We start from the raw sequence: 10,186 nt of genomic DNA, 5'->3' as shown, positions 1-10,186 counted from the left end.
AGCCGCCCTCGCCAGCTGTCTGGCCCCCAGGTCAGCCACCGGACCGGCCCCACCAAGTACCTTTTGTTATTTTTGATTTTCACAAAAATACACAGATGTGTGGCCTTATTTCTCTGTTGGCTTAGCTGGGGGAAAGGGACTTTTTTTTTTTTAATGAAATTATACTGTAGAGGGCAGCAGAAGTATGTATATATGATTATGTCAGGCTAGTATGGGCCATAATAGTCATCTCCAAATTGTGTTAAAATTGAGTGACACATCATCTTTTTTCATTTTGTCCCTATAAGTGTCAGAAAGAATAACAGCCTTTGAAAGCTGCAATTTTGTAATATGCTGTGACAGCTTCATCTCTCAGTTATTGGCTTAGTTTATCCTGTTGATTGACATGTCATCAGCAGCACTCCACCATTCCTCTCCTGCTCTTGTCGTGACCACAGATCATCAAACGTCTCAGTTTTATTTGATTGCAAATATAACGGAGGACCAATTTGTCTTTCTCACTGTGATTATGACTAATTGAATGGAGGTAAATACACAGTGCCCAGAATGACCTATGAGAGGCAGAAATTTGAAGAAGAGTAGGTGAGGTAGTTGTGCTGTCTCAAGGGGAGGGAAAAGTTTGGGCTCGTTTTTTTAAACTGACAGATGGGCCAAACAATTTGAAGATGATGATGGGTTTTTTTTAAAATAAAAAAGTAAAAAATGTGTATGCAATATGTTAAAACTATACAATTTGTTCGCTGTGTATGTTACCTGTATTACATTCAGAAATTCAATCTACTTTTTACGACCCCTACTTATGTTTTTTGTTTGTTTGTGGGCCAATTTTACCCATTGTCAGTTTAAACATTTAACAAAATTGTTTTTATATAAACTTTAGTTGATAAAAAGTATTGATTGTCATATGCCAATCACATACTTTTCCACAGAAAATAAAATTGGTGCCTAATCGATTGGAGCACCACTAATGAGAACTATTAAAAAGTTTAAACTGTCACTGCACAGTGGAATGTACTTCAGGGATTTTTTTGGCATTCTATTTTTTAATTTAGTCTTCTCAATGACTGCCTTGTCAGGGAGATGGAGAGATGCTTAAGGTCCCTGCATCTCTCTCTTTTTCTCTCTCTCTCGCTCACTTGCTCACTTTCTCTTTTGCTGTGCCCCTTCTCTCTTTTATTCTCCCCCACCCTTCACTCATTCCATCAGGTTCCCTCACACATGCAGCCTGTGAGACGATGAGACAGACAGAAGACAAGTATGACAGGGAGCAGCATCAGCACCACCGACAAGGATCTCCCATACTGAGAGAGGACAAAAAGTATTAAGGAAGAGGAGGGGGAGAGAGAGAGAGAGAGAGAGAGAGAGAGAGAGAGAGAGAGGAGAAATAAGTTTCTTTTAAACGGAGGGAAGAATAACAAAGGACAGCTGGGGGACTTTTTTTACACTCTTTCTTTTTTCTCTTTGGGCCATTATTACTGTCTTTCCTCCCTTTCCCACCCCAGCTCTCGTTGTCCCCCTTTCCCTTTCACTCCTCTTCTCATCCTGGGTCTTCTGCCAGCTCCCGCCGTGGGGTCTCAGCTCTCCGTCACCCTCCCCCCTTCCCTTGCTCCCTACCTCCCTCGGGCCTTGCTTGGAGCCTCCAGGCTCCTTCGCCGCAGGAGGATGTCTCGCAGGGAGTCTCCCCCGCTGCCCTCGCCGGAAAAACTCCTTGGAGTGAGGAGGCGGGAGGTGGATTGCGACGACCGTCCGGAGCGCACCGAGCCGCTGTCCGATTCCGAGAGGGAGATCATCCAGGACACTTGGGGGCATGTGTACCAGAACTGTGACGACGTGGGGGTGTCAGTGCTCATAAGGTGAGTTGAGTCAACAGGTGAAAACCTCCAAAATATGCTCGAGGCAACTTATCACATTCCTTGGGAGCACCTTGTTAACTTTGGGATGCTCAAATAAAAGAAAAAAAAAACGTAAATCTGTGACTGGTAAGAAATGGCTGAAAATATAGTCTTCATGACAGTGGAGTAAATTTATTTTCTCATGTATGAGAGTAGCTTTGGTAATTCGAAGTGGTCATCAGTCTGTGATGAAGTTCCGTTCCTATGGCGGTGACATAAGTTGCAATGTCTTGTCGTTTGTCACTAACTGCAGTCGTAAAGGTTGCACGTAAGACGGGCACGGTCCTTGACATGGCTGAATGAGAAAATGATTTCCTGGAGTCCATTCAGAACATCAAAGCAGGCAAAGCATATTTATAAGGAACTGGCAGCTGATGTAAAGTAAGCAAAGGGGGATCACAGATCTGTAAAGTGCGCATTTGGACACCGCCTTCCACCATGATCCAGCTGCGCTGTCTACAAATATAGAGCCCTTAAGGCGTAGCGAGTGAGATGTTGTCATACACTTGCTGGCCTCTGTTGTACTGCAAAAGAAGTAATGATGGGAGGAAAATATATGGAAACTGGTCTGTATTAAATGGTGACCACTGTGCATGGTAGGGAGGTGAGCAGCCATCACCGGCTTCTAACTGCAGCTATCAACAAAGGAGATGATTTATGAACTCTAAAAATGAAGATTCTTCTTCTCAGTAGGACTCTGGTCAAATCATCCAAGGCATTGCAATTGATCTCAATGTCAGTTTCATGGCTTTTTTTTCAGCATTTTCTTTTCTTAAAGGTTGAATTTTGGATTTTGCAGTGCTAAACTGTCAATGTCGCACTAAGATTGTTCAAATGGATAACAAACCGCAACCAAGGAGTGATCGGAGTGAGACAAACTGATTCCCGGTTTGGGGCGACAGAATCCCCGAGGGGGAGGAACAAAAGGGCAGGAAGCATACTTTGTGTGTGTGTGTGTGTGTGTGTGTGTGTGTGTGTGTGTGTGTGTGTGTGTGTGTGTGTTTGTGCGTGCGTGCGTGCGTGAGTGAGTGCGCATGTGTGCACCGTGTCGTCTTATCAGAGGGTGACAGAAATATGTTTTGGCACTTCTCCCTTCACTTTTGAGTTTTCATTCTTTACTGTACAGAAAAAGATGTCTTTTAAACACATTTTGTCCTCAAAGAAAAGATAATAAAATGACAGTTATTCATCTTCTGTTTAAAATCTTAATTAGTAGTGAAGAACGTTAAAACCAATTAATTCAAAGCTGAAAAGTACATTGCAGGCTGTGGAAATGATTGCATGTTTGGCTGATTTGCTATTTTACATCTGTTTCTTGATCATCAAGTTAAAGCAAAAGTATAAGTTAAGTTGACCTTAAAAATGCAAGTCAAAATCAAGTCAACTGCCTTACTGCCTTAAAATAAAGAGATTGGAATGGGCGTCTAATGTAAAGTACACCAAGGAGATCACAGATCTGTGAAGCGGACACAGCTTGTTTTCGATGATACTTGGTTTCAAAAACTTGATAACATTGTCATATGTTCTTCAATTGCTTCAATAGAAATGACACAACTGTAGAACTCTTCACTTTTGCTGTGACAAGTCAAAATTCCTTAACAGTAAGATTCCACATTTAATCTCGCATTTGATCAGCTAGACTGATTAGAATTTGATTGGAAGTGTCCTCAGCCATTATTACCATTCTAAGACCAGAGGGTTATGGGTGCAAAACTTTGACATCAATTTCAGTCGATAGTAGGCGGTGGTGCTACATAAATTGTCAATCCCCTGAGTTAAATAAGAAACTGTTTAACTCCATTTATTACACAAATACAATTGGAGCTGTGTTTAGGTACTAACATCATAACTGTACCTCAAGGCAGCATATAGCTCCGTTTTGAAAGCAAGCGCTGGTATGGGGGAGGTGGAAGGCAATGAGTGGGTGCTGTATTTTTCTGGTTAAAAGATCACATTTCCACCAAGGACAAAATGATTATAGATTCTTTCTAATCTTGTTTAAAAGGGACTTAGAGGAAAGAAATAAAAATGATAATAATAATCTTTGAAATTTTAGTTGTGCTGGAATTCAATGTAGGCCATGCGGTAGACAAAGAGTATCAACAGTTGACTGACAGTTCCTCGGTTACCTAACAACCTGAGACTGACCCGGGGGTCAAAGCCTTGCACGGTTGACACGTTATTGTCGAGAAGATGCGGGATCAGTGCGCAGGAGCCAGCGTGGGCATGAAGATTTTTCTTTTCACTTTGATGTGGCTCCATCTGCTCGGATGCTTGGAGCAGAGTGACAGTGGCAGCAGCTTCAGTTGATCCCAGCAATGCGTACAAATGCAATTGCACCACTGAATAAGATCTCCTTAGGCAACAGGGCACATTTAAGTTCTATTGTTGAAGTGGCATTTTGGTCTACAGCACAGTTGAGTTACAACTGAAATTTGATCCCCATTGTCACTCTACGGGATGTTAAAGAGATCTGCCACCATCTGGGGTGTTCACGGTTTAAAAAAAAAAAGGCAACTTTAGCTTGATATTGACATTTGAATTGTCTCAATATGTTCTCAATGTATAATAGTAAAAGAATTGCAGCTTTTTGTGACGTGAACCTTCTGATATATCATTTATTTGTCTATTATCATCTGTTTGGGAGAATAACTCAAAAACTCAAATCAATACTTTCAGGAGCACTTCATTATCAGTTTTTGGGATGAACTTCCTTGCACTCCAGACTCATTTATTTTTGTTGTGCTCCAGGTTCATGTATATATATATGATGCACCCAGAAATAAAGAAATATTTCTGTAAAAATGAGCTTTAATGAATAATACAAATTCATCACCATTTCATTACTTTGTCCGAGTAAGGGGCGTTTGTTTTTGAAATCCTTTCTAACAGCATGCAGTTTTTAAATGGTGCATAAAAACACATCCTTGAAGGTTACTCACCCTCGTCGAAATAATCAGAAAAAACTCTCCCAGTTTGATTCAAGTATGATTAACAAGTTATGCTAATGGTGCCCGTTTGACTTTAATGGATTCATTTGAATGCAGACACAGGTGCAAGAATGAGTTCAGAGCTCTCACGCACGGACAAAATGTTCCCCTGTTTGCTTTGGCAACACAAGATATTAAAGAAATGAAACATACATTAAATATGAAGTGCCTGTGATCGGCCATGTATTTGAATTTGTATATATTAATTTTATGAAATATCATATGTTGACCTGTCTGAGGAGAGTGTTCATTGATTGATGGCTTATAGCATCCATCCATCCATCCATCCATCCATCCATCCATCCATCCATCCATCCATCCATCCATCCATCCATCCATCCATCCATCCATCCATCCATCCATCCATCCATCCATCCATCCATCCAACCATCCATCCATCCAACCATCCAACCAGCCATCCGTCTATTTGTGCATCCATATGTCTGTCCAACCATCCATCCATTAATTTTTCACCCCACCTATCTTGTCAATGGCTGCGGGAAGATGCAGATAATCCCAATTTACATCGGGTGACGACACGATTGAGAAGGCTTAACTTCTTTTTTAAACTGAACAAGGATTATTTGGTTTTATAACCACACATTAAGATGTCTCGTACGATAGTAAAATTAGACATTACGCCAATTGTGCTATCACAAAGACATACACTGGTGCACAGGGCAATCCTCCTTTCAGAGCATTAAGGACTTTGAATCATGTGATCAACATGCCCCTAGTGACAAATAAAATGTCAGATAAAATCATGTCCAATTTAAACAAAATATATATATATAGATATCTGCCAAAGGCATTTTTTATTGTTATAAGAAGAGGACATTTCCAGAGAAAACAGGACATCTGGCCAGTTGGTTACAGACTGATGCCTATCACACTCTAGTTTTACCATTCCAGTGAATTCCAAGCTGTTCAATTTCTACATATTGTACTAAATAGCATTAAAACTTCATGTCAGTCCAAAAAGAGCAAAAGCTTTCCTGTCACCCAGGAAAAAGTATGTCTGTAGCGTGACAGCTGGTCAAGCCAAGATAGAAATGCTATAGGCAAGCAAAAGTGTTTCTTGGCCTGGCATGACATTACCGGTGACGGTTAGATGCAGTTTATCAGAACTGCCCAGGGCCAAACTCTAACAGGAAATAATTGTATCCACAATTTTGGCCAGCATGAGCAATGACAAGATTTAAATGAGGTCAAAGTAGTAAGTTAATAGTGTGAAACCTGGTGATGTTAAAGCTCCTGTAAACATTTAACATAATGATGTGGCCATTTTGCAACTTTATTGATGAAAATTAAATGCCTGAATCATTTACACATTAGCATTTGGCTGTAAGATTCAATTATAGTTGGATACATCTAAACTCTCAAAGACTCGTAAGATCCGCAATATGCTGAGCACTTGCATTGGTGACGCACTACAAATTCCCCGCTTTCCACATTCTACTCAAGGATTATGCCATACTATGCATTTAAATGCCATATTATTTGGATCCTAACCCATCTATGAAGTCGAATTTTACTTTAGCTAAATTGACATTTTCAATTTAATTAGGTTCGATTGTATACGGTAGCTTTGTCTAAGTGGGGTAATGTGTCTTCAGTAGCTTGATGAAACAATTAAGTGATGTTTCGTTTAAGTAGCCAAATGTAGCCATCCTAATATACTTTAGCGCACAGCTTTCAACTCAGGAGTTAAATGTATCTCAATCCAGATTTGGATTGCGTTTTGAAAAAAAAGTGGCACTATAATTTAAGGCAGATATACAGATAGGGTCAAAGAAAACATGGTGAATCAGCAGTTAGCTGTTATGCTGCACGTCAGTAGAATGAGCTGCCAACAGAACTGAAGTCATGCCCAAGTCTAAATGCTTTTAATCCAAACTATATAATGTAGTGGCTTACTTCATGTAAAATGGATGAAAAGCAATCAAAAAGATGGGCAGACCATCTTAATTTTCACACGAGTAAAGCAAATGACATAGTTTTGTGTCGAACAATTTTCCCCAGGTTCTTTGTCAACTTCCCATCTGCCAAACAGTATTTTAGCCAGTTCCAGGAAATGGAGGACCCCGAAGAGATGGAGCGAAGTAGCCAGCTTCGACAACATGCCCGTAGGGTGATGAATGCCATCAATACTGTGGTGGAGAACCTAAATGACCCGGAGAAGGTGTCATCAGTGTTGGCCCTGGTGGGGAAGGCTCATGCTATCAAACACAAGGTGGAACCAATATATTTTAAGGTAGGAATCTGTTGCACTTTTACAACATGTCTTTGCAGAGCAAGCAATATTATCATGACATTGTTCAATTTCAAGTCTTTTTTTTAAAAACAGTATTATGTTCTATGTGTCCCCTCTAGCCTAAGCATTGTTAATTAGTGATTAAGACTATGTTTGTTAAATATGAGTCAAGCTATTAAAATAACGAGTCCTCTGCGATTGCTCTGTAATGCAAAAATCAAATTCTAAATCAAGTATAAGGCATGAAGGAAGTTAGACCCAACTTGTGCCCATTTCTTGTTGATTGCTAGGAAGACAAATCAGACAAACTACCAAGCAAAATACTCAACGTTTTCCCCATAAAGTTGCATAATTACTCATCAGAAAATCAAGCACACATCCCTCTCTTCATATGATGGAAGATGCTTCCTCTCTTCATGTCTTTTCAATGTCCTCCTCTTAAATGCAGCTGCACAGAGAGTACATTAGCACCATTGAAGCCACTGGCACCCGATTGGCTACAGTAATTTAATTCAATGAAAACTTCAGCAATGAATCATGACATTTCTTTATTCCATCTACCTTCTGCATGTATGAAATGTAATCATATTCTAGTGTAACCATAGAAAATACATAACTGACTGAAAAAAAATATGGATATATATATATGCCAGCATAAGTCTTCCCATCTGATATTAACATATAGTTTCATACAATACTATATGGAAAATGACATTAAAATTGACTTTCGGATTTTCTGATCAGACAGCAAGAGCATGCATCTGTACGTGAAATATGTATTTATTCTCTATTTCTTTTTTTCTAATGACCAGTAAGAAGAATGTATTTTTTACTTTTGTTGCTGATCTGCATGAGTGTATTACATCATACAGTGTATTTCATGTCCCTTGATGCACATATGGCCCACGTCTTTACTTCCGTTTTTTTGTCCTCTCTACTGTGTGACTCTCATTCCCTTTGTGATCCTCAGCCACTCTGTTCTTTCATGTTTCATCATTGTGGACATTTTCAATTCTCACCTGTCTCGCCCACTTTTTTGCAGCAGTGAATTGGGCTGACGTCCCCCTCAGCTCTACTCCTACCTTACTTAATGATCTTATTATCGTGACCGATTCATTTGATTCACTTTTCATCTCACAGTTGCTCATATTTTGGCCACATTTTTTAAAATTATTTTTATTTTATGATTATCATTTTATTATCTTTCTACATTTGTAAGTGGTGTGTCAGAAAAGGAAGAATCTTCCTAGGAATGTATGAAGGCGATGCTGGGAAGGTGTGTTCGACTGTGAGGTTTAGAGTTGGAATATATTATTTGCCACGCCAGCCGTAGAACTTTTTTTTTAACACACCTCATATATCAAATTGCAGATATTGAGTGGGGTGATGCTGGAGGTGCTGTCTGAAGACTTTCCGGAATCCTTCACGGCAGAAGTGCAGTTGGTGTGGACCAAACTCTTCGGTGCCGTGTACTGGCATGTGACTGGAGCCTACACAGATGTGGGCTGGCTCCAGGTCTCCAGCTCGGCCGTGTGAAGGAAGGGTCAGTGCGAAGAAAATGTGTAGAGCTCTGCAATGGACTCGAAAAAAAATGAAAACGGAGAATGACATGTTGTTCCACAGTGTTTATACTCCAGTTTTGCAAGCAAGCAGTGCAGAAGGTAGATGATGATGATGATGATGGTGACGATGGTGATGATGATGATGATAAGTAACATGTTCATTTGCTCAATTGCTCTCTGTATTTTTGTAACATTTTGGAGTTGGGGCTTTATTGCTGGGATTTTGTTGACTACATATCCTGGATAACCCCTATTAAAGTAGGCTGGCCAACATCTGCAAACACTAATGACAATTTAGCTCAAGTGAGTGATGGTTGGATATGTGCTTTTAGCCCCCCATGGGTGATAGTAATTATCAAGTCAACTGTCAATTGTTGCCAACCCCACAAGAAAAGCTAAAGAAACTTACAAGCATATTCCCAGTTTCTTGACTGTATCATTTTCTCTTTGCTTCTTTATCAAGAACTTTTCTCTGAGACAAAAACTCGGGTCATTCTCATTATCTCTAAGACTACTTGCAGATAGTCAATCTTTCTGGAGATTTACTGGAGATTTATTTTTCCTTTCAAAAAGCATGGTGCTCATTTTGTTCTCTGAAATAATTTATTCCTCGGGTCAGCGAGCAAATTTGTTCACAAGACAAACTATTGATTGTACATAAAAGGTCAAATCATACACAAGTACAAAGTTAGATATAATGCCTGCCGGAAAAAAATGACGCATCGTATCGATTTGGACATTAACAGTGAATTGTTCTGCCAAAACCGTTTCTACTGTTGAGAAAAAAATGTTACTGTTAAAAAGGCATCACTGTCTATGGAATACAGCTTAGTCTTCTGTTGCTGTTGACACTTTGGTTTATTTAAGCCTAATCAGTGCCAAGGAATGAACAGGACCTTCTTTTTTTTTTGTTACTTAGTATTATTATAACAAGAAATAGCCTCAGTAGTGTGTGCACAAATCACACAGCCACCGCAGCCTGGTCACGCACTGCTCTAGTTTCACTGCTCAACCAGGAGCCGTCAGCCAACTGGTAGTTTGCGTTTGGTCACTCTAGCACGAATAGCACACTCAAGATAATTCCAAAACTGTTCAACTGAGATGAGGTCAGGACTATTGGCAGGCTCCTCCATTTTCTCTACTCTCAAAGGGATTGCCACCAGTACTGCACTCAATGATGACAGCCTCATATTTCCAGTGATGAAGATGACCATCACAATAGCTCCATCAAAAAGTTTTACAATCTGCGCCTAACCCTTAACGACATGCAGTCTCAAGACATAGAACCTTGGGTTGCATCATAATGCAAATCTAAGAAAATTGGTCAAACTTGACAATCAGTTTAGAGATTCTTTGTGGCTAGGCTCACTCCAAATTATTCAGCAACTTTCTTTTGCTAAGAAAACATCTTGAAGTTGCCTGCCATGCAAATTCTTCTAGTAGACAGCAAATGACCTCTTTAGTAGTGTACAAAAACCTCAACCAAAC

The 10,186-nt window shown here is 39.9% G+C and overlaps 1 protein-coding gene across 1 annotated transcript; it reads left to right on the top strand.

The window, feature by feature from the left end:
• The first annotated feature begins 1,662 nt into the window (after positions 1 to 1,662).
• cygb2 (cytoglobin 2) lies at positions 1,663 to 9,438 on the top strand. Its single transcript, XM_085912315.1, has 3 exons — positions 1,663 to 1,853; positions 6,905 to 7,136; positions 8,508 to 9,438. Exons 1-3 carry the CDS (start codon positions 1,663 to 1,665, stop codon positions 8,670 to 8,672), a joined length of 588 nt encoding a protein of 195 aa, XP_085768441.1. The 3' UTR covers positions 8,673 to 9,438.
• Positions 9,439 to 10,186: the final 748 nt, after the last annotated feature.

Source organism: Syngnathus leptorhynchus, chromosome 5, assembly GCF_054491065.1.
Source record: "Syngnathus leptorhynchus isolate UIUO chromosome 5, UIUO_Slep, whole genome shotgun sequence".
Classification (NCBI taxonomy): domain Eukaryota; kingdom Metazoa; phylum Chordata; class Actinopteri; order Syngnathiformes; family Syngnathidae; genus Syngnathus; species Syngnathus leptorhynchus.
The sequence above is the reverse complement of the archived record's forward strand: the minus strand, read 5'-3'. Positions and strand labels throughout refer to the sequence as shown.